Below are 24,217 nucleotides of genomic sequence, written 5' to 3'. Positions count from 1 at the left end.
ACCTATGGCTGATTCTTGTCGATGTATGACAGAAAACCACAAAATTCTGTAAAGCAATTATCCTTCAGTTCAAAAAAATAAAAATAAAAAAAAGTAATCTGAGAAAACGAGAATAAAAGGAAAATTTCCAATCTTAACAACAACAAAAGAACATTTCCCAATTCCAGGAGGTGTTCATATTGTCAGGCGAGCGTATGCTCCCCATTTCTGTCTCATCACAGCAAAGATTTGGAGTGATGGACATTAAAGCCCTTGGCGCATCACAGCTCTTGGGTCTTGGACAGACCGTGTTATAGCTCTTAGACAAATCAGTGTTACAATTCTATTTTATTTAGAAAATAGCAGGAAAATCCATCCTCGAGGCGTGAGGGCATGCCAACCCAAAGATGCAAACAGAAGAGAGTGGGGGAGCACGCCAGCAAGCGGGACAGAGAGACCCCTGTCCCTTTGGCTCCTCCTTTTATATATCTTTTACTCTACCTGGGCCTGCCCTATGTAAATTAGGCTAGCCAGGAGTGTTGTTTTTTCTACCTGAGCTGCTCACTCTGGTCCTCCGACCTTCCTTTGTTCTATTTTCGCAGGCTTTTCCCATCCTTATCTTTTAGCCACCTCCATTCTGGACTCCTGTTTCCTATTCTAATTACCTAACATTCCCCCCTCAAGAGATGGGAGGCCCAATTCTTTGGGAATAGGGGTGCTGAGGTCTTACTGGCTACTTCCTGCTGAACTGGGATGGTGAGGGGTATTGGGTCTCCCCCTCTTGCTAGTCTCAGGCCTCAGAGTCCTTATAGCGGTGTCCATCTAAGGGTGAGTGATATTTTCCGTGGTCGGCTGTAGTTTTACATCCTTGTTGAACTGGAACTGCATGTTGTAGCTTGTTGACCTGGGCAGAGGAAAAACAGGTTAGACAATTGACAATATATGGATCAATCATAAGCAGCATCAATATGGCATAACAAGGACTAGTAGCGGCATTCAGTTCAGTTCAGTTCAGTTCAGTTCAGTCGCTCAGCCGGGTCCAACTCTTTGCGACCCCATGAATCACAGCACGCCAGGCCTCCCTGTCCATCACCAACTCCTGGAGTTCACTCAAACTCATGTCCATCGAGTCGGTGATGCCATCCAGCCATCTCACTCTCTGTCGTCCCCGTCTCCTCCCGCCCCCAATCTCACCCAGCATCAGAGTCTTTTCCAGTGAGTCAACTCTTCGCATGAGGTGGCCAAAGTATTGGAGTAGCTGCTGCTGCTGCTAAGTCACTTCAGTCGTGTCCAACTCTGTGCGACCCCATAGACGGCAGCCCACCAGGCTGTCCCGTCCCTGGGATTCTCCAGGCAAGAAAACTGGAGTGGGTTGCCATTTCCTTCTCCAATGCATGAAAGTGAAAAGTGAAAGTGAGGTCGCTCAGTCCTATCCGACTAAGTGACCCCATGGACTGCAGCCTACCAGGCTCCTCTATCCATGGGATTTTCCAGGCAAGAGTACTGGAGTGGCTTGCCATTGCCTTCTCCGATTGGAGTAGCGGCATTAGCCAATTCCAAATTCCCATAGCCAGGATGGCTCAAGTCCCTCCTTTTTCAGGGATCAAAAGCTCTATCTCCTGTCTGTTTTGAAGTACAATCCCTACTAAGCTGTGTTGACTCTTTAGAGCTATCCTGAGAAATCTTATCCCCATAAACCAGATTTTGGGGGTGTTCTTTAGACTGGCACTCATTTGTAGTTCTGAATAGGTATCTGAGATCTCCTAGGGGCTCACAGATGTATTGAGTGTCCTCTTCTGTTTTCTTCCATGGTTTGACTCGTGAGTAGTGAATCCAGGAGTCATGTCCTGGTACCTTGACTGCTGTGGGGGTAGAAAGTAATACAGGGTGGGGGCCCTTCATGTGGGCTGGAATTGAGCCTTTGGGGACCCATTTTTCCAGACTTTAGTTAGGACTTGAGTCCCTGGAGCATATAGTGGTGACTCCTTAGAATCTTTTGGGTCCTGGTTCACACCCCATAAGCGTATATTCTGCTGGAATTGCCCAATGGCCATGGCATAAGACTGGAGGGTCTGAACCTCTGGATCTAGGAAGAGGTCATGGACATAAACAAAACGTCTCCCATATAGCATCTCATAAGAACTAAGACCAACTTGTTCCTTAGGTACAATACAGGTGCGGAGGAGAGCTATTGGTAAAGCTTCCTTCCATCCCAGGGAGGTATCCTGGGTTATCTTTTTTATAGCTAAGTTTAAGAATTGGTTGGTTCTTTCTACTTTTCCTGAAAACTGAGGCCTCCAGGCACAATGGAGGTAATAAGTAATGCCCAATTAAGAGAGACCCCTTGGGTGATCTTAGAAGTAAATGATATCCCATTGTCACTTTGCAATGACCTGGGCAGACCAAATCTTGGAATGATTTCATGGAGGATATTTTTTTTTTTTTTTACCACCCCCTCAGCCTTCTCAGTCCAGGTGGGAAAGCCTTCAATCCATCCTGTGAATGTATCTATCATGACTAATAGGTATTTATACCCTTGAGAAATTGGCATCTGGGTGAAATCCATCTGCCAGTCCTCTCTTGGGTAGGCCCCATATCGTTGGATGGGCTGGGCCAGCTAGGGTCTTCGAGCTCCTTGGGGGTTGTTTAACTGGCAAGTAGGACAAGAGGAGACCACTTGCCTTACAGTTGTTTGTAGGCATGTTCCTCTGAAGGACCTTTCTAGTAATCTTTGGAGGGCCTTTTCCCCAAAAAGAGTGGTGGCATGTAAGGAGTTAACCAACTTCCAGGCAGAAAAGGAGTTAACCAACTTCCCAGGCAGAAAAAGGAGTCCCTCCTTTTGGAACCATCCTATATGATCTTCTTGAAAGCCCTCACTCTTAGTTTTAAAAGTCTCACCTTCAGTATATGAAGGAGTTTCTGGCAAATTAGTCTGTGGAACTAAGGTGGCAACCCCTATTAGGTCACTGTCCTGTGATGCTGCTCTCTTAGCTGCCTGATCAGCTGCTTGGTTCCCTCCAGCCACTTCTGTGCTCACTTTTTGGTGTCCTTTACAGTGAGAGACTGAAACCTCAGTGGGCAGATGGACTGCCTCCAAGAATCTAAGAATTTGATCACCATATTTGATTGGGGACCCTTGGGTGGTCAAGTGGCCCCTTTCTTTCCAAATAGCCACATGGGCATATAGCACCAGAAAGGCATACTTGGAGTCAGTGTAAATGGCTATTCTTTTTCCCTTTCCCAACTCTAAAGCTCGAGTCAGGGCTATGAGCTCAGCTAATTGGGCTGAAGTACCTGGTGGCAGAGGCTTAGCCTCTATGATCTCAAAATTGGAGACTACTGCATATCCGGCTCTTGTTTTTCCATCCAAGACAAAGCTGCTTCCATCAGAGTACCAGATTTCCTCAGGATCAGTCAGAGGATCTTCCAGTAATCGCTCTCAGGGTTTTGTCCAGTGGTCCAAAGTTTCAATACAATAGTGAAAGGAGAGAGAGCCCTTGGGGATAGGCAGGAGGGTGGCTGGGTTAAGAACCTCATAAGGGGATATAGCGAGGACTGGATTTTCTACCAGCAGTACTTGATATCTGAAGATTCTTTGATCAGTTCAGTTCAGTTCAGTCGCTCAGTCGTGTTCGACTCTCCGCGACCCCATGAATCACAGCACTCCAGGCCTCCCTGTCCATCACCAACTCCCGGAGTACACTCAAACTCATGTCCACAGAGTCGGTGATGCCATCCAGCCATCTCATTCTCCGTCGTCCCCTTCTCCTCCCGCCCCCAACCTTTCCCAGCATCAGAGTCTTTTCCAGTGAGTCAACTCGTCGCATGAGGTGGCCAAAGTATTGCAGTTTCAGCTTTAGCATCAGTCCCTCCAATGAACATCCAAGATTGACCTCCTTTAGAATGGACTGGTTGGATCTCCTTGCAGTATAAGGGACTCTCAAGAGTCTTCTCCAACACCACAGTTCAAAAGCATCGATTCTTCGGCGATCAGCCTTCTTCACAGTCCAACTCTCACATCCATACATGACCACGGGAAAAACCATTGCCTGGACTAGACGGACCTTGGTTGGCAAAGTAATGTCTCTGCTTTTTAATATACTATCAAGGTTGGTCATAACTTTCCTTCCAAGGAGCAAGCGTCTTTTAATTTCATGGCTGCAATCAGCATCTGCAGTGATTTAGACATCCATAAATGGCCTCTTCTATTTAGGAGTTGTTTCACTTGGTGGCTGGTAAAAATAGTTAGTTTGTCCCCAAAGGAGAGTTTTAAAGCATCTTCTATCATGATTGCAATAGCTGCAAGATTTAGAAGGCCCAGTCTCAGGTGGTTGGATCGAGCCTCTTGGATCAGTAAGCTACAGGCTGGGGCTCAGATCTTAACCTTTGATTTAACACGCCCAAGGCTATTCCCTCTCTTTCATGGACATAAAGTTGGAAAGCTTTTCTTGGGTCTGGCAACCTCAAGGCAGGTGCTTGAGTTAAGGCCTGTTTTAGTGTAGCCTCTGCCTTCTTTTGAGGAGTTCCCCACATCAGTGGGATTGAATCATCCTGTCCTTTTACGCTTTCATATAAAGGCTGGGCAATTAGACCGTAGTTGGGTATCCAGATTCTACAATACCCAGTTAGCCCCAGGGAAGCTCACAATTGTTTTCGAATCACGGGGGAGGGCAACTGGAGGATTCTTTGTACCCGATCAGAGGACAGCTTCCTGGACCCGTGTGTAATCTGAACTCTCAGGTAAGTGACCTTTGTCTCGACCATCTGTGCTTTAGCACGAGAGACTATATATCTCCTTTCTGCCAAAAAGTTTAGAACCTGAATTCCATCTTGGGCATTTTTCTCAACTGGAGAGCAGATTATTAGGCCATCTACACATTGTGATATTTTCCCATTAGTTCCCAGGTCCAGATCTAGGGGATCCCGGCTAAGGGCCTGTCCAAACAAATGGGGGCTGTCTCTGGACCCCTGAGGTAATACTGTCCAAGTCATCTGTTGGTGTTTTTCTCCTGGGGCCTCCCACTCAAAGGCAAAAAGATATTGGGATTCTTTAGCCAGTGGTATGCAAAAAAAATTGCATCTTTGAGATATAAGACTATAAACCACTTGGCAGTGGGTGGGTTTTCTCCCAAGATTACATAGGGAATGGGTACTGTGGGATGGAGGGGGACTAGAGCTTCATTTATGATCCAGAGATCTTGAACTATTTCTCAGGTTCTATCCTTTTTCTTTACTGAGAGGATTGGGGTGTTACATGGTGAATTGGTGGTGACCAATAGCCCATAAGCAAGGAATTTATTTATTAAAGGCTGTAGTCCCTCCCGAGCCTCTCTTTTGAGGGGATATTTTTTCCGGTTAGGAAACCGAGTGGGATCTTGGAGGACAATGATGGTGGAGGACAGCTTGGTGGGCTCATCCAGGAATCCCCTGGTCCCACACCTGGGGGTTAATTTTGTTCTCCCATAGTTTTTGGTCCTTCTCTATTGGAGAAGGTGTAATGGGTTCTTCAGTAGTAACCAGAAGCTGTAGGGTTCTAGGGGTTGAAAAACTTCCCATCATAAGGGTGGTCCCGTTTAGTGAGTGTATCTCTTCCCAATAAGTGAGTAGGACACTCAGGGACTACCAGAAACTGGTGGGAAAATATTTGTCTATCCTAGCAACAAAGAAGTGCTTGGGTGAATCTTTTAGTAGTCGCTTTTCCTGTAGCACCAAAAATGGTACAGATTTGGGAGGAGAAGACTCTGGAGTATGAGATCAAGACAGAGTAGGTAGCCCCCGTGTCAACGAAGAAATTCTCGGACCTACCTGCCACACCCAGTTGCACCCTTGGCTCCAGTCCTGTGATGGTTATCTGTGACAGGTGGGCTGGCTGGAGCAGGCTGCTTCAGTCCTGTTGAACCATCATGAGGGAAGGCTTGGCACTTGACCTTGAGGCTCTTGAGTCCCTATGGCACAGTGTCGCCCATCAACTGGGATTTGTAGCAAGCTGTTTTAGGAGACTTGTCACCATTTGGACACTCTGGCCCAATGCCCCGCCTGTTTACAGATTAGGCATTTGCCTCATACCATGTCCTTTAAGGACTTGGGGTTTGCCATGGGGCTTCCCTGGAGGGTAACCAGCATCTGGGCATGCCTTGTCTCCTTCCTTCTCTCCCTCTCCTGGGCCTTGGCCTCCTTCTCCTGTTCTCTGTTATAAAAGGTATTGGTGGCTGTCTGGACCATCTCATCTAAAGATGAAGTAGGGTCCTGCTGCTTTGGCTGTTCTAACTTTATTCTGATACCTGACGCACATTGGGACAGGAATTTGTCCTTTAAAATCACCTGTCCCTTGTAAGAGTCTAAGTCCAGATTGGTAAACTTTTGGAGGGTCTATTTTAACCTTTCCAGAAAGGCAATGGGGTTCTCATTGGACTCCTGAGTTATTGCTGAGATCCAGGCATAGCTGATTACTTTTTGCTGGGCTGCTTTCAGTCTTGCCTTCACACAGATTAGAAGATGATCCCTTTCCCAGATGTGCTCAGGGTCATTATAATTCCAATTAGGATCGGAGGAGGGGACTGCAGTTTCCCCTACTGGGTATTGATCACTTGACATGTGAAGCCCTGTTGCATAACTGTGGGCTCCATTTAAGACCCTAGTATGTTCAGGGTCAGATAAAGTTTGACTAAATATGACCATGATGTCAAGTCAAAGGCCAAGGTAATATGTTGTAATGCATCTATATATTTGCCTGGGTCATCTGTATAGCTTCCCAGGTCTTGTTTGATCTGTCTTAGTTCTAAGAGGGAGAAGGGCTTATGGACCTGGGTTGGTCCAAATTCTCCTCCAGTTTCAACAAAGGGACATACTCGAGCTGGCTTTTGTGGAGTGAGTGCCCCCGGATAAGAGGGCATGTTTGGATACAAAGAAGGAGCACCAAGAAACTTGGAAGCTGTGGAAGGCTTCAGTTTCTTTGGGGGAGTGGGAGGTGAGCCTTTATGGGGGGGGATTCCTTCTCTTGGTTGCCTGTGCCTAACACCATTTGCCTAGTAGGCTCACTTTTAGGGCATACAACAATCCTATACTTAAGACAGAGTTCCATCATATCTCTTAGTCAGAAGAAAATTTGGACATGGGGATCTCTGTCCATTTCCCTTGTCTTTTGCAGAATAATTCTAGTTGCAGGATGGTATTGTAAATTAAACTCCCATCCTCAGGCCAGTGTTCCTCGTCCCCCAGTGGATACTGTGGCTATGCAGTGGCACAAAAGAATTTTAAGCAACTTTTCCTTAGAGTTAGAGGATCGAACAGCTTCCAGTTATCAAAGAGGCATCTTAAGGGCATCTGCTGGGAAGTGGATTGGTTATTTTCCATCTGAAAGACAATCATGACAGGGAGGAAAAGAAAAAGAAAAAAAGAAAAGCAACTATAGGCCTCCTTCAATTTCCATGGGTGGACTTCCTTAGGGGTGAGTTTTTTTTAACTTATTGAACTCAGTACTGTTGCAACCTGAAAGCCAGGCGTCCCCAGGTCAGGATGCAGAACCCCAGGCAGGCTGAGGCATGACAGCCTCCTTGAGATCGAATCCCTGGGCAGGTCGAAGCAGTCAGCCTTCTGAGAATTCTGTCCCTAGGCAGGTCGAGGCATGATGACCTCCTGGGACCCCTGGACTGGCGGATCCCTGAACAGGTTGAGGCCTGATAACCTTTTGAGGACCAGATCCCCAGGCAGGTCAAGGTAGGTTGACCTCCTGGGACCAACGTGACCAGCGTTGGGTAGGATTAATCTTAAATCATTGCTGGTTTGTCCACTGTGGATGGGAATAGATATCATGATGTAAAGCAATCCAAGCCTGTGCCCAAAGACTGGGAAACAGTGTAACAGTCATAAGCCTATCCTCTTACTGCTCTAAGGGATTTAAGTCTTTGATTTCTTCCCCCAGTACTCCATAAGAGCAGGTTAGGGTGTCTCCAATGGTAAACTTTTCATTGTCATAGACTCACTTTAGGTAATAACAGAAGTAATGACAAAGGAGTGGGTTATCTGTCCTTGTTAGGGGCATTAAAGTATGTTAATAATAGGCTGGGTGGAGCAATATTGCCTACAAGGAGGCAGGGTCCTGATTGTAGGAGCTAGTAATTGGCTTAAGAACAAATTTGTTAAGAGGCAACAGACCAAATGTTCCATAAAAGTGGAGTGGAGATTTGATCCATGGGTATGTTTGTAACTTTAGGAGAAGGGTGGTAAGGGTTTGGACCCAAACGGCCTGCAGGGTTAACTCCCAAAGTGGCAAACATTATCCCTGGAAGCCCATTGCCTTTGAAGGGATGCCAACTGATGGACTTCTAGCAGGCATTGTGTGCCTATCACCCACCCTAGCGGGTTCACTGAGAGATGTTGATGTTGCACATGTTGTAGGAAAAATGGAAGATGAAGGGCTGAATATCTAGAGGGGTTGGATATTATACAGTATTTCCATCCCAAGGCCAGCTGTTTTCTGGTTGTCCCTCCAGAAGATTGTAGAGGCAGCATTGTGGGCCTAGACGGGGTTGAGGAAAGGAGCATGAAACAGGAGGGAAGGGGGCCGAGCACAACCTTTGAAAGAATGACATAGCACAAGGGCTTAATGTAAACCAGTTAAAATCAATTGGGTCCAAGGTGAGGAGTTAAATTCAAGTTCACCTTAATCCCCAATATGTAAGCTAAATGACACACCCAGAGGTGGCAGGATAGCTCTAAGGCACTGTCAAAGAGGGAAGAGTAGGTGGTTCCCCAATGGCTGGGATGATCCTCCCACTCACTAGCATATGAATTCACCCTGCTAGCAAAACCTAGCCAGGCCACATTCCATGGCCTGAGCCCTTGTCTTCTGCAATGGCCCTCACCCTGAAAGTGTGCTTCTCTCTGAATCCTAACAAGTCTACCTCTTACCTACCACTTTGTCTCTCATTGAATTTTTTCAATGAGAAATTAGAGCCTGAAATTCATGGGTTTTGGCCGGGCTCAAGTTCCAGGAGAGAGCTGAAGGACAGGAGGAAAAAGCAGTGGGAAAACCGTGCCAAAAAATCCCCCTCATAGCCTGCCAGAAAATCTGCTAAATACCTGATCTGTGCTCAGTTTTCATTTGCCTGATCCTTGGCACAAAAAAAGGTTAAGGACAGAAGAACCCCCACCAGCTTGAGCAACAGCTACTGGGGCTCAGCAGATAGTGCCTTTGGGACATATCAAAGAGTAGCCTCTCCAGAGTCCCTCAATTGCACCCACTGCCACCTGCCTGTTTGCAGGGGGTTCAAGGAAATAAGAAATGAGAAATTGTAAAGGAATTAAGATTTTGTTAACCATATGTCCCTTCAGCCATAGGAGCGAGGACCTCCTACCTTAACCGGAGATCTTCTGGAATCTGAGACTGAGCAGCGTGAGCTTTCTGCTGAGTTAGATTTTTGCTGTCCCAGTTTCCAGCATGATGGGCCTCTTGTCACTTCCCTTGTGCTGTGTTTTCTTCGCATTCTGCTTATACTCAGCTTTCGCTGAGTTGGTCTTCTGCTGTGCTTGGTTTCCTCCTTGCTGGGGCAGCCCCACGGTTGTTTCAGCCAGGTTAAATCTGAGTCATGGCACCATATGTTAAGCGAGTGTATGCTCCTCGGTTCTGTCTTGTCACAACAAAGATTTGGAGTGACAGACATTAAAGCCCTCAGCGCATCACAGCTCTCAGGTCTTAGACAGATTGTGTTATAGCTCTTAGGTCTCAAATCGTGTTATAGCTTAGACAGATCAGTGTTACAGCTTCATGTTACAGTTCTATTTTATTTAGAAAACAGCAGGAAAATCCATCTTCGAAGCATGAGGGCATGCTGACGTGAAGAGAAGAGAGTGGGGGATCACGCCAATACTCGGGAGAGAGAGAGACCCCTGGTCCTTTGTCTCCTCTTTTTATATGTTTTTTCCTGCCCCCTGGGCCTGCCCTTTGTAAATTGGGCTAGCCAGGATTGTTTTTTTTTTACCTGAGGTCCTCACTCCAGTCCTTGGACCTTCCTTTGTTCTATTTTTGTGTGCTTTTCTCTTCCTTGTCTTTTAGCCACCACCATTCTGGACTCCTGTTTCCTATTCTAACTACCTAATAATATCCTCCTATAGATTTTGATTGCTTCTGTTAATGTGTTGAATTAAAATAACTCTTCCTTTCAATGGGGGGTAGCTAATGAGCCTGACCCAGCATGATGCCAGTGTAGGTAGTCAACAGTGAAGGCTCCCAGCTCCTCCTCCCAGGGGTCAGGCCACACCATCCTCTGGGCTGTGATTGGCTACAGTTCTTGACTAAGGGACATTTAATGAAAATAACAACGCTGCTAAAAGATCAGCCAGCAGAAAGAGAAAAACTGAAGAGAGAAATGTAGACTAAAGTTCTAGAGGGGGGAAAGGTAGTATAGTCTTCATCAGGACAAAAAGGATTCAGGACAGAGAAGTGAGAGGCTGGGAAGGAGCTCACTATCAGGTTTACCAAGAATCAAGTAGGCTAAAAAGTTTTCTGTGTAGGCTTCTTACTTCATGGAATAAAAAGTGAGGGAAAAAGTCATTCTGTTCAATCAGGTGAGAATTAGAAATTCCAGGTGTCAAGTCAGAAATTCTAAAAGTGCAAAGAAAATGAAGTTTGAAGAAAAGCCCGAGGGCAATGAGAGCCTTGTAGACGAGAACCAGCTATACCTAGGTGGAAGGCATCAGGCAAATGGGAAACCGGGAACAAGTGGGAAAGCCAAGCTCTCTGCAAGGCAGGAGGCAAATGCAAAGTGCAACGTGCCCAGAAAAAGCCTCAACAAGTACACCTGGCAGGAGATCCAGAGACACAATAAGGAGACTGACCAGTGGCTGGTGATCAATCGCAGGGTCTACGATGTTACTGGCTGGGTGGACAGGCATCCTGGTGGGCGCCAGGTCCTCAACCACTATGCTGGGCAAGATGCCACGGTAAGGAACTCAAAGTTCTGCCCTCTCTCTCTCTCTTCCAGCTTCTGGGTGGCTGGGACCTTGGCTGTCTGTCCAAAAGCATTTCAATTACATGTTCAAGTTCCATGATGACTCATGTCCTCCCAAACCAATTTTTCAGGACTCTTATCAGAAAAAACTTGAAAGCTAATTAAGCCTCAAGGTCTAGCTATTATTTGCACTAGGTTTGGGGTGGGTCCAGATGCTGATAGTAGATACTATGTGTATTTCAAGTTTTGATTTTTGTTCTTAGCATTTTTTTTTTTTTTTTGAAATGGAGTCATTGGCTTATAAGAAGAAAGTTACAAATAGGTGAGTAAAATCTGGAAAAAAACGTCATCACCCAAGTAGAAATATCTCAGATTCCTACAACTGGAATGTCTGAAACAAAGACAGCAATTCATCTGTTGAGCATCAAAATGTTGAACAATGTTGAAAACGTACAGTGACATAGGCTTTAAGACTTTTTAGAGTTCTTTTTTGTCGTGTAGTTCATTCAGTACTACAAGGTAATACAACCCACTTTTATGGAAGAGGTAACTGAAATCAGAGTGGTTAAGTGACTGACCCAAGTTCACCCAGCCAGCAGATCTCAGATCTCAGATTCAAAACACTTATCTTTCTTAACTTTCAGTCTTAATCACTTTCCTTCACTGTTTTTCCTCATAAAATAAGGAAGTGTTTTTCCTCCACTAAAATAGCTGAAAAAAATAGACTTTCAATGGATGCCTAAAATACCACGCATCATGTATATTAAGTCACTTCAGCCACATCCAACTCTTTGTGACCCTATGGACCACATTTCGCCAGGCACCTCTGTCTTTGGGATTCTCTAAGCATGAATACTGGAGTGAGTTGCCATGCTCTTTTCCAGGTGATCTTACTGACCCAGGGATCGAACCTATATCTCTTACCTCTCCCACGTAGGCAGGAGTGTTTTTTACCATTAGCACCACTTGGGAAGCCCTAAGATACCATCAGTTCAGTTCAGTTCAGTACAGTTGCTCAGTCGTATCCGACTCTTTGCGACCCCATGAATCATAGCATGCCAGACCTCCCTGTCCATCACCAACTCCCGGAGTTCACTAAAACTCATGTCCATCGAGTCGGTGATGCCATCCAGCCATCTCATTCTCTGTCGTGAAAAGTGAAGTCGCTCAGTCGTGTCCGACTCTTTGTGACCCCATGGACTGTAGCCTACTAGGCTCCTCCATCCATGGGATTTTCCAAGCAAGAGTACTGGAGTGGGTTGCTCTTCATAGATATATTCAAATTCATGACCTCACTTAAACCTCACCATAAGGAAAGTGAATGGTATTCCCATATTAAAGATGAAAAAAATAACTGATGCTAAACGTGAAAATAATGTATCTAACAACCCACAAATAACAGTGATGAATTTTTAGATCAGATAGGTTTTTTACCATAAAGCCCTGTATAGCTGATCTTAAAAATAAAATTTCCATTTTATATTGAAGAAAGTTTCTCAAACCTTAAATGCATTTAGGAATCCCTTCTAAAATATTCTATAAGAAAGTGGTTTTAGTCCAATTAGGAACTTTTTCTCCACATTATACACATGAAGAAATGCAGAATAAAAGGTGTTAAATAAACTAATACAAGATCAGAAAATTAACATATTATAGAGTAGAAATTAAAACAGATTTTTTTTATGTTATCTTTGCTGTTTTCATTTTAGTATATAATTTTCCCAACTGGTTTCAAAGCATAGGATTAAAAATATTGATTGATGAATCTCTTCTTTGTGAGTGTTACCTGACTGATAAAAACAGAATACACAAGCATATGGCAAGTTTGCAAAGTAAGAAGATTTTGTTTTTTGACACTAGCAACATCTTTTTTCCCCAATTCTCATTTCCCCCCAATTTCTCAACTTCTCTGTCTAATCAGGGTCTTCTACCACCTTCTCATCTTGATTCTGCAGTCATAGGGATGGCTTTCTGAACACACCCTTCCACATCCCCACCACTCCTGTCTGATTTGATATTTTTAAAACAAAACTCAACCTTTTCCTGGGAAAGTGCACATGAGCCTGTAGCCCATGACGGGGGTCTCACATGGGTCAGGAAAACCCTAAGAAGCCAGAGAGCTGAGGGTAGAAGAAGCCAAGTGACAGGCATTTGTGCAAGAATCACAAGAAAGATTAACAAAAATAAAGGGAAAAAATATTTGTTGATGTATGACAGAAAATCACAAAATTCTGTAAGGCAATTATATTTAAATTAAAAAAGTAAAGTGGCAAAAAAGAGGAAAAAATACCACAGATCTCATCTCCGCAACACAAAGAAAATATGGATGATGTTTTTCTAACACAAGTCACAGAATCAGCTCAGAGGATGTGTTAGAAAAACACGTACCTTCAACCACCTTGAATATAACTGATAGATGTAGCTTGTAGGAAGCAGCTCAGCTGATGAATTTGTAATTTGCTAGTGAGTTTTTATCTCCCAGAAGTTAGAGAAAGACCATGATTCTACATTCAATTCTAGTTAACAAGGAAGAATTGATTAATAAAATAGAAACGATCAGAACCTTATGGGAAAATACCCTTGGCACCTTAGGATTTGTGTCTTGAGGATGAATACCCTGCTCTAATCCTCTGTCATCCCCTTCTCCTCCCACCTTCAACCGTTCCCAGCATCAGGGGCTTTTCAAATGAATCACTCTCCACATCAGATGGTCAAAGTATTGGAGTTTCAGCTTCAACAACAGTCCTTCCAATGCATATTCAGGACTAAGTTCCTTTAGGATTGACTGGTTGGATCTCCTTACAGTCCGACGGCCTCTCAAGAGTTTTCTCCAACACCACAGTCCAAAAGCATCAATTCTTCAGCACTCAGCTGTCTCTATAGTCCAACTTTCATATCCATACAGGGCCACTAGAAAAACCATACCTTGACTACGGACCTTTGCTAGCAAAGTAATGTCTCTGCTTTTTAATATTCTGTCTAGTTTGGTCATCACTTTTCTCCCAAGGAGAAAGTGTCTTCTAATTTCATGGCTGGAGTCACCATCTGCAGTGGTTTTGGAGCCCAAAGAAATAAAGTCTGACACTGTTTCCACTGTTCCCCCATCTATTTCCCATGAAGTGATGGAACCAGATGCCAAGATCTTAGTTTTCTGAATGTTGAGCTTTAAGCTAACAGTTTCAGTCTCCTTTTTCACTTTCTTCAGGAGGCTCTTTAGTTCTTCTTCACTTTCTGCCATAAGGGTGGTGTCATCTGCATATCTGAGGTTATTGCTATTTCTCCCGGCAGTCTTGATCCCAGCTTGTGCTTCTTCCAGCCCAGTGTTTCTCATGATGTACTCTGCATATAAGTTAAATAAGCAGGGTGACAATATACAGCCTTGATATACTCCTTTTCCTATTTGGAACCAGTCTGTTGTTCCATGTCCAGTTCTAACTGCTGCTTCCTAATTGGCATAAAGATTTCTCAAGAGGCAGGTCAGGTGGTCTGGTATTCCCATCTCTTTCAAAATTTCCACAGTTTATTGTGATCCACACAGTCAATGGCTTTGGCAAAGTCAATAAAGCAGAAATAGCTGTTTTTCTGGAACTCGCTTGCTTTTTCGATTATCCAGAAGATGTTGGCAATTTGATCTCTGGTTCCTCTGCTTTTTCTAAAACCAGCTTGATTGTTTGGAAGTTCACGGTTCACATATTGTTGAAGCCTGGCTTGGAGAATTTTGAGCCTTATTTTACTAGCGTGTGGGATGAGTGCAATTGTGCAGTAGTTTGATTTTTTTTAAAATCTATTTATTTTAATTGGAGGCTAATTACTTTACATTATTGTATTGGTTTTGCCATACATTGATATGAATCTGCCTTGGGTGTACATATGTTCCCCATCTTGAACCCCCCTCCCACCTCCTTCCCCCTCCCATCCCTCTGGTTCATCCCAGTACACCAGCCCCGAGCATCCTGTATCATGCATCGAATTTGGACTGACGATTCGTTTCACATATGATTTGCCTTGCCTTTCTTAGGGATTGGAATGAAAACTAACCTTTTCCAGTCCTGTGGCCACTGATGAGTTTTCCAAATTTGCTGGCATATTGACTACAGCATTTTCTAAGCATCATCTTTTAGGATTTGAAATAGCTTAACTGGCATTACATCATATCCACTAGCTTTATTCACAGTGATACTTCCTAAGGACCATCCTTCATATTCCAGGATGTCTGGCTCTAGGTGAGTGATCACACCATCATGATTATCTGGGTCATGAAGATCTTTTTTTGTGCAGTTCTTCTGTGTATTCTTGCCACCTCTTCTTAATATCTTCTGCTTGTTAGGTCCATACCATTTCTGTCCTTTGTTGAGCCCATCTTTGCATGAAATGTTCCCTTTGTATCTCTAATTTTCTTGAAGAGATCTCTAGTCTTTCCTATTCTATTGTTTTCCTCTATTTCTTTGCATTGATCACTGAGGAAGCCTTTCTTATCTCTCCTTGCTATTCTTTGAACTCTGCATTCAAATGCTTATATCTTTCCTTTTCTCCCTTGCTTTTTGCTTCTCTTCTTTTCACAACTATTTGTAAGGCCTCCTCAGACAGCCATTTTGCTTTTTTGCATTTCTTTTTCTTGGGGGATAGTCTTGCTCCCTGTCTCCTGTACAATGTCACGAACCTCCACCCATTGTTCATCAGGCAATCTGTCTTTCAGATCTAGTCCCTTGAATCAATTTCTCAATTCCAGTGTATAATTGTTAGGGATTTGATTTAGGTCATACTTGAGTGGTCTAGTGTTTTTCCCTACTTTCTTCAGTTTAATTCTGAATTTGGCAATAAGGTGTTCATGATCTGATCCACAGTCAGCTCCCAGTCTTGTTTTTGCTGACTGTATAGAGCTGCTTCATCTTTGCCTGCGAAGAATATAATCAGTCTTATTTCAGTGTTGACCATCTGGTGATGTCCATGTGTAAACTCTTCTCTTGTATTGTTGGAAAATGGTAAGTCTATTATACAGAACACTGACATATCAATTCCTGTAATTATTGCACATATAATTTATCTGATTTTTCCCAATTAAATGATTTAAACTAATGCACAATGCTAATAATTAAAGTCAAGGGTCAGGTCTTCTCACCTAGTAAAGCTTACCTAGGAAAAGCCAGAAGCAACCTATAAGTCCAACAAGAAAAATTAATTATATAGATTGCAATATCTCCATATGAACCATGCTGCATTCTAAGCTATGCTAAGTTGCTTCAGTCACTTCTGACTCTGTGCAACCCTATGGACACACTAGACTCCTCTGTCCCTGGTGATTCTTCAGGCAAGAATACTGGAATGGGTTTTCCTACCCTCCTCCAGGGGATCTTACCTATCCAGGGATTGAACCTGCATCTTTTATGTCTGTTGCATTGGCAGGCGGGTTCTTTACCACTAGTGCCACGTGGGAAGCCCCAAGTTTTATATAAGCCAACAATATTTCTGGGCTCCACAAAAGAAGTGAACACAATCTTGTGAGGTGTGCAAGAGCAGTATGTTCAGATCAAAGAAGTCATGGATATTACCCAATGTGCATGGTCAGCTGCCTCCTTATGTCTGAACATCACACTCTGAGGGGGTCACTGAGAAACTCAAACTCTTCATCAGAGTAAAAATCCAATGCGACAGGAAAAAGGTGACAAAAGCTTAGAGGAAATATAGCAAAATTTATTTCAACTGCTTGGAAGACTGCAAGGTGAAAGAGGATAGAGCTGTACAAGTCCAAAAGAGTCATGTGGAATCAACAGAGGCAAAGCTGGGACGGGGCAAGAGAGGATGTATCCAGAGGTGGCATACAGATCAGGTTCACGTCATGAGTAAGCACCAACAGAATAGGTGTCCCAGCTTGACCACATCCTTTGCTGAGCACAATCCTGGTCAATATGATGGCTTGAGGATGAGAAGAGGAGAAGGAGGAAGAGAGGATGAAGGGTGTGGGAGGCAAAGAAAGAGACATGAGGAGGAGGAGGGAGAGAAAGGGTCTTGAGTTCTGAGCGAAGCACTCTGGATTTTACCCATGTTTTGTAGGTCTTCCTCTCCTCCTACTGCAGATAATGACATTTCTCTATCCCAGCATCCCTCCCTACCTTCAGTCCTACAAGGAAACCAACCAGGATTCTAGCTGTGTGTAAAAGAAAAGTTGTCATCAGTAATAACTACATCTTTTGTGGGCTGTCAACAACTTTTTTTTTACTTTAAAATTAAATTTAATTGGTTCTCATTTGAATGATAGTTCAAGTTGAAAAATAGGTACACGAGTAAAGAGACAAGTACAGTTAAAGTGTTAATGGGTGACAATGGCCATGAAGAGGGACTCCTTTTCAAATGCCAACCTGGAGGTTAAGTAAAGGTTGAAGATCAAGAAGGGTTAGTCAAGGGAAAATGGATACAGGTATCTGTATGTCTGAGTCCCTTTGCTGCCAGTCTGAAACTATCACAACATTGTTAATAGGCTATGGTCCCATGTAAAATAGCTTAAAAAATATAGTCAAAATGAAGGCAGAAGTCCAGGGAACATGGTGAAGCCCTGAATAAGGCACTGACAACAGAAATGAGGAAGAGGGGATGGATAACCAGGAGACATAATTTGTAACAGGGGATAAGTGACTGGGTAAGTAAGCAGAAGTAAGGAGTCTAAACTGTCTGATGGATGACGTATGCAGGTAAGTAAGTGGCAGTAGCCTTTATGAGGTAATGAAGCCAGGATGATGAACATGTTTGGTGGGGACAGTGGAGTTAGAGAGAGTCTGGCCTGGAGCTCCGTTACATATACCACAGGAAAAATCTCAAATAATGAAGGTTCTCAAATAATAGAGTGAGTTATGGCACACAAAAATAACCTTCTGTTTCTCACCCTCATCTGTTCCTTAACAGTAGGCAGAACATGATTTTTCAGTGTGGGTCTCCCTGAAATGTTTTAGTCACAATAGTCACTGAATGACTCTCATCCTGGTTAGGTAAACTAACTTAAAAGTCATTGCATGTGGCAACTAAAACACATCTTTGAAAGCAGCATTTCCCAAGGAGATCAGAGAAAGTGTACAAAGGCAGGATGGATGGTAGAACCTGGACTGGTTCTAGCAGTTACAAATCCTTTCTTACATCACTGAATCTATAACAGTGAGTTTAAAGAGTTGATATTACACCCTTCTGAATAACCTCATTCATTATACAAGCCTACACATATGAAAATGCTTTATGTGTAGGCTTGTCTGTAGTTATAGATATATCTGAAGTTGCTTTAGATTTTGCAGATGGAGGGTTCATTATATTCACTAAGATAATTCAGAGCTCACTCCACATTAGATATGGGAGTAGGGAAAGAAAATCTCTGAACTGTTACATTTTATTGAAGAGAAGGAAGACAGGTAGCTCATATCCCTGTGTGTCTCAGTCGTTCAGTCATGTACAACTCTTTGCAACCCCATGGACTGTAGCCCACCAGGCTCCTCTGACCATGGAATTCTCCAGGCCAGAATACTGGAGTGGGTTGCCATTCCCTTCTCCATGGAATCTTCCCAACCCAGGGATCAAACTGGGGTCTCCCACGTTGCAGGCAGTTTTTTTTTTTTTTTTTTACCATCTGAGCCACCAGGGAAGTAGAGAAATATGCACATAGGAAAGAGAACTAACATGTTTAAGAATTTACTATAAGCCACTCAGATTCTAATCAATTCACTTAATATTTATAATAACTTTATAATTTGAGTAGCTATTAATGTCACTCCCATGTTAGGGAAGAGAAAATAAGAGCATGGACTGGTCAAGAGACTTGTCCACAATTACACAGCAAGTATAGAACTTAGGTGTAGGAAGGCTGCTCAAAAATCCAGTTTCTTAATCAGCATTATGCAGCACCACCACTCCAAGGTATTTTGCATGGATTCCACATATTCAGATTAAAATCTTGACTATTTTTTTCATACTTAGTCATTCCTATTCTCAAAGCCATAATAGCAAGAAGTCCAGTATCTTACTCTTGAAGAAGACTCCTTCCCCCCAAAGCAGTTTAAATCCCTGGAGAAAAAAAAAAAAAAAAAGACTATCTCTTATTTCTAAACTTAAGCAGGACATGGGAACCAAAACTGCTTCTCATAGCCACTTGGAGTTTACTACTTAACATGGGAATGGAGCTGGAAAAATATAGTGGGTCAGCTCTATTTTGTGCCTGTTTCAAGCCCCTACAAAGAATGCTATGTTTTTTTTTTTTTAAGAAAGAGTGCTAAGGTTTCTTCATCAATAAACTTAGCCAAGAAAGTGCCACTTCAGACAACTAAGGGTTCGAGGGCTTTGCTCCCATGCTATCTTAGATATTTATTATCATAATCAACTTTAACTTGTCTTTCCTTGGAAATAACTAATTCAAGAGCCTCTGTCCCTTGGTCCTTGACAAAGAACTAAAAGGAAAACACTGATAGATGTGGTTTGCATGGCAGTCTTGGTTGCTGCATGCCCCAAATAATGTGGGCAACTTCCACACCAAGCCTGAGGTTTGACTCTAAAGATTCACCATGGCCCATAATCTCAAAGCCAACTACTTCTTCTCATGCTCAATAAAGTAAACAACCATCTCTTCCAATGCTTGGGGATCAACTTTCTACCCTGGATTTGCCTAGTAAGCCGTGAACTCAGTGGGTGGATCTCCAGTGTGAAGCTTTCATAGAGGAATTCCAAGGGTAATTCTGATCAATGAACTTGAAGTGTCAACCTAGAGTTAGAAGTAAATGCTCTATAACATAGTCTGTGCTATTTCCTAAGCTCGATACAGAACAAAGTAAGGAAGGGTAGATATCTGTGTGTAAACATGTCTTTTTAAGCCTCTAAGAGTCCTCTCTGATTCACAGGACGTCTTCAGAGCCATGCATCCGGACCCTGACTTTGTGCGGTTATACCTTAAACCACTGCTTATCGGAGAACTTGCCCCAGGAGAGCCCAATCAGGAGAGAAACAAAAATGTGAGTGAGGTCTTGGGACTCAAGAGTATGTAAAGGGATGGGGAGGAGCTATATTTCAGGGTTGACTTATTTTCTGTGGGAAACCAGCCATCATATCTGGGAGGGCCTTAAATAGCATAAATGAGTGGTTTCCAAATATTTCAAAATAATGTCATTCTCCTGAGAGCCTCAGAATTCTTAAACCTCTGAGAAACAAAGAATGTTGGCCTTGTGCTAAACAGTAATTCCAAGTTTCTAATTACCTACTTCTTGCCACGCAACTTACACACAAATTTTCTTTTTCTATGACAGCTTATAATTGTTTGATGTTCCCCGTTAAACCAGTTTCCCTGAGAGCAGAGACTATGTCAGTTTTGCCCATCCCTGTGTCCTCAGTACCTACCAGCACAGGACTGGACTTGCAGGAATTCCATAAATAGCTGTTGAATCAATGATGTGAATATATCCTAACTATAGTTCTTTACACAATTGGAGAAATTACAGGTCCAGGAGAATAAAGTACCTTCTGAAAATCAAAGAACAGAAACTTCAGTTCACCTCTTTCTGGCTCCAAATCTTTGGGTATTCCCCACGAAAAGCACCACTTTTCTTTCACCAAGACTTTGGTTGACTGAAAAACTGTCTTCAGAGGACAGGCCTCCATAAGACTAGAATTCGTTAGAATGGCTGCACATAAACCTTAAAGGGATTTTAGGTAATATTAAGCAGTATTTTTTTTTTCACTTCATGTTTTAAAACAGCTTGCAATTATACCATTCTTTTGAAATATTTTGTACAAAGTGATGATCCAGATATCACTGTGAGGCAGAAAGAATAAGAATTATATTTCCACTTTAAGAAATGAAGAAATAAACTCAAAAGGGTAGAGGAGACATCTGAGGAGACAGGACTGGTTATGTGCAGGCCCAAGATTAATACTTAGGCTGACTCTTTAGGGCCATGTTCATCCCTCAAGGCTGTGTGTCAGGAAGCAACGCACTGTATTGAGACGAGTGGGCCCTCAGGCAGACAGCCAGGACACATAGCCCAGTTCCTATGACAAGGTATAGGAGCTGAGATGTTGTTCAGTCAGGAAGTCATGTCTGACTCTTTGGGACCCCGTGAACTACAGCACACCAGGCCTCCATGTTCCTTTACTATCTCCCAGAGTTTGCTAGAACTTATGTCCATTGAAAACAAAGATCATGGCATCTGGTCCCATCACTTCATGGGAAATAGATGGAAAAACAGTGGAAACAGTGTCAGACTTTATTTTTTTGGGCTCCAAAATCACTACAGATGCTGATTGCAGCCATGAAATTAAAAGACGCTTGCTCCTTGGTAGGAAAGTTATGACCAACCTTGATAGTATATTAAAAAGCAGAGACATTACTTTGCCAACCAAGGTCCGTCTAGTCAAGGCAATGGTTTTTCCCGTGGTCATGTATGGATGTGAGAGTTGGACTGTGAAGAAGGCTGACCGCCGAAGAATCGATGCTTTTGAACTGTGGTGTTGGAGAAGACTCTTGAGAGTCCCTTATACTGCAAGGAGATCCAACCAGTCCATTCTGGAGGAGATCAATCCTGGATGTTCATTGGAGAGACTGATACTAAAGCTGAAACTGCAATACTTTGGCCACCTCATGAGACGAGTTGACTCACTGGAAAAGACTCTGATGCTGGGAAAGGTTGGGGGCGGGAGGAGAAGGGGACGACGGAGAATGAGATGGCTGGATGGCATCACGGACTCTGTGGACATGAGTTTGAGTGAACTCCGGGAGTTGGTGATGGACAGGGAGGCCTGGCGTGCTGTGATTCATGGGGTCGCGGAGAGTCGGACACGACTGAGCGACTGAACTGAACTGAACTGAACTGATGTCCATTGAGTCCATGATGCCACCCAACCATCTCATCCTCTGTCACCCTCTGCTCTTCCTGCCCTCAACTTTCCAGGCATCAGGGTCTTTTCCAATGAGTTGGTTCTACCCATCAGGTGGCCAATGTATTGGACCTTTAGATTAATCATAGTCATTTCAATGAATATTCAGGGTTGATTTCCCATAGGACTGACAGGTTTGATCTTCATACTATCCAAGGGACTCTCAAGAGTTTTCTCCAACACCACAGTTCAAAAGCAACAATTCTTTGGTGCTCAGCCTTCTTTCTGGTCCAGTTCTCACATCCATACATGACTACTGAAAAACCCATAGCTTTGACTATATGGACCTTTGTTGGCAAAGTAACGCCTCTGCTTTTTAATATGCTTTCTAGATTTGTCACTGCTTTTCTTCCAAGGAGCAAGTATCTTTTAATTTCATGGCTGCAGCCACCAGCTGCAGTGATTTTTGGACCCCAAGAAAATAAAGTCTGTCACTGTTTCTATTTTTTCCCCCATCTATTTGCCATGAAGTGATTGGACTCAATGCCATGATCTTCATTTTTTGAATGTTGAGTTTGAAGCCAGCTTTTTTTATCTTCTTCTTTCACTTTCATCAACAGACTCTTTAGTTCCTCTTCACTTTCTGCCATTAGAGTAACATGATCTTCTTATCTGAAGTTGTTGATATTTCTCCCAGCAATCTTGATTCAAGCTTCTGGTTCATCCAGCAGAGGCTTTCACATGATGTACTCTGCATATAAATTGAATAACCAGGGTAACACTATAGAGCCTTAACATACTGCTTTCCCAATTTTGAACCAGTCCATTGTTCCAAGTGCCGTTCAAACTCTTGCTTCTTGACCTGCATACAGGTTTCTCAGGAGGCAGGTAAGATGGTCTAGTACTCCTATCTCGTTAAGAATTTTCCCTGGCTTGTTGTGATCCACAAAGAATCAGAAGAAACAGTAAACCCAGAGGAATATTAGAGTAGTCAGTGAGGCAGATATTTTTTTTTTAATTCTCTTGCTTATTCTATGATCCAACAGATGTTGCCAATTTGATTTTTATTTCCTCTGCCTTTTCTAAATCCAACTTTTATATCTGCACATTCTCAGGTCATGTACTGTTGAAGCCTAGTTCGAAGTATTTTGAGCATTACCTTGCTAGCATATGAAATGAGAGCAATTATGCGGTACTTTGAGTGTTCTTTGTCATTGCCTTTCTTTGGGATTGGAAAGAAAATTGATTTTTCAAGTCCTGTGGCCACTGCTGAGTTTTCCAAATTTGCTGGCATGTCAAGTGTAGCACTACAATATCATTATCTTTTGGGATTTGAAATAAGTCAGCTGGAATTCCATCACCTCCGTTAGCATTAAATAACCTCCATTCAGTTCAGTTCAGCTCAGTTCAGTCACTCAGTCGTGTCTGACTCTTTGCGGCCCCATGAATCACAGCACGCCAGGCCTCCCTGTCCATCACAAACTCCTGGAGTGCACTCAAACTCATGTCCATCGAGTCAGTGACGCCATCCAGACATCTTATCTTCTGTCGTCCCCTTCTCCTCCTGCCCCCAATCCCTCAGAGCAACAGGGTCTTTTCCAATGAGTCAACTCTTCGCATGAGGTGGCCAAAGTATTGGAGTTTCAGCTTTAGCATCAGTCCTTCCAATGAACACCCAGGACTGATCTCCTTTAGGATGGACTGGTTGCATCTTTTTGCCGTCCAAGGGACTCTCAAGAGTCTTCTCCAACACCACAGTTCAAAAGCATCAATTCTTCGGCACTCAGCTTTCTTCACAGTCCAACTCTCACATCCATACATGACCATGGGAAAAACCATAGCCTTGACTAGACGGATCTTTGTTGGCAAAGTAATGTCTCTGTTTTTAAATATACTATCAAGGTTGGTCATAACTTTCCTTCCAAGGAGTAAGCGTCTTTTAATTACCTGGCTGCAATCACCATCTGCAGTGATTTTGGAGCCCAGAAAAATAAAGTCTAACACTGTTCCACTGTTTCCCCATTTCCCATGAAGTGATGGGACCAGATGCCATGATCTTCGTTTTCTGAATGTTGATCTTTAAGCCAACTTTTCACTCTCCTCTTTCACTTTCATCAAGAAGCTTTTTAGTTTCTCTTCACTTTCTGCCGTAAGAGTGATGTCATTTGCATATCTAAGGTTATTATAGTTCTCCTGGCAATCTTGATTCCAGCTTGTGATTCCTCCAGCCCAGCATTTCTCATGATGTACTTTGCGTATAAGTTAAATATGTTAATAATAACAAATATACAGCCTTGACGTACTCCTTTTCTTGTTTGGAACCAGTCTGTTGTTCCATGTCCAGTTCTAACTGTTGCTTCCTGACCTGCATATGGGTTGCTCAAGAGGCAGGTTTCCCCGGGTCGGTAGGTGCCCAATATGCTACTGGAGATCAGTGGAGAAATAACTCCAGA

The 24,217-nt window shown here is 43.2% G+C and overlaps 2 protein-coding genes across 4 annotated transcripts in view; one reads left to right on the top strand and one right to left on the bottom strand.

The window, feature by feature from the left end:
• Positions 1-308: 308 nt before the first annotated feature.
• Positions 309-10,198, bottom strand: LOC148777244 (uncharacterized). The gene is made up of 3 exons (XM_088837805.1): positions 9,336-10,198; positions 5,785-5,924; positions 309-883 (listed from the first exon to the last, which is right to left on the bottom strand). Exons 1-3 carry the CDS (start codon positions 9,639-9,641, stop codon positions 802-804), a joined length of 528 nt encoding a protein of 175 aa, XP_088693931.1. The 5' UTR covers positions 9,642-10,198; the 3' UTR covers positions 309-801.
• The window catches only part of LOC129557459 (fatty acid desaturase 2-like protein FADS2B), a 61,370-nt gene continuing 41,654 nt past the window's right edge, over positions 4,502-24,217 (top strand). Inside the window, exons 1-2 of one of the 3 annotated variants that reach the window (XM_088837804.1) lie at positions 4,502-4,719; positions 19,796-19,906. In XM_088837804.1, coding sequence (XP_088693930.1) covers positions 19,811-19,906 — 96 coding nt within the window. In that variant the 5' untranslated portion in view covers positions 4,502-4,719; positions 19,796-19,810. Of the gene's footprint in view, positions 4,720-10,318; positions 10,921-19,795; positions 19,907-24,217 lie in introns of those variants that run through there. The other 2 variants (XM_055427982.2, XM_055427983.2) reach the window with 2 other exon arrangements.

This window comes from Moschus berezovskii, chromosome 7, assembly GCF_049115385.1.
Source record: "Moschus berezovskii isolate FMDL1 chromosome 7, NW_MosBer_1.0, whole genome shotgun sequence".
NCBI classification, from domain to species: domain Eukaryota; kingdom Metazoa; phylum Chordata; class Mammalia; order Artiodactyla; family Moschidae; genus Moschus; species Moschus berezovskii.
The sequence above is the reverse complement of the archived record's forward strand: the minus strand, read 5'-3'. Positions and strand labels throughout refer to the sequence as shown.

Bases quoted from the DNA above. Each gene is read 5' to 3' on its own strand.
- LOC148777244 (XM_088837805.1), bottom strand. From the start codon at position 9,641: ATGTCTGTCACTCCAAATCTTTGTTGTGACAAGACAGAACCGAGGAGC. The intron at 5,925-9,335 runs GTAGGAGGTCCT...ACTGTGCCATAG, and splicing joins CCAGAAGATCTCCGGTTAAG to GGACTCAAGAGCCTCAAGGT. The intron at 884-5,784 runs GTAGGTCCGAGA...TCCTCTGCCCAG, and splicing joins GGTGCAACTGGGTGTGGCAG to GTCAACAAGCTACAACATGC.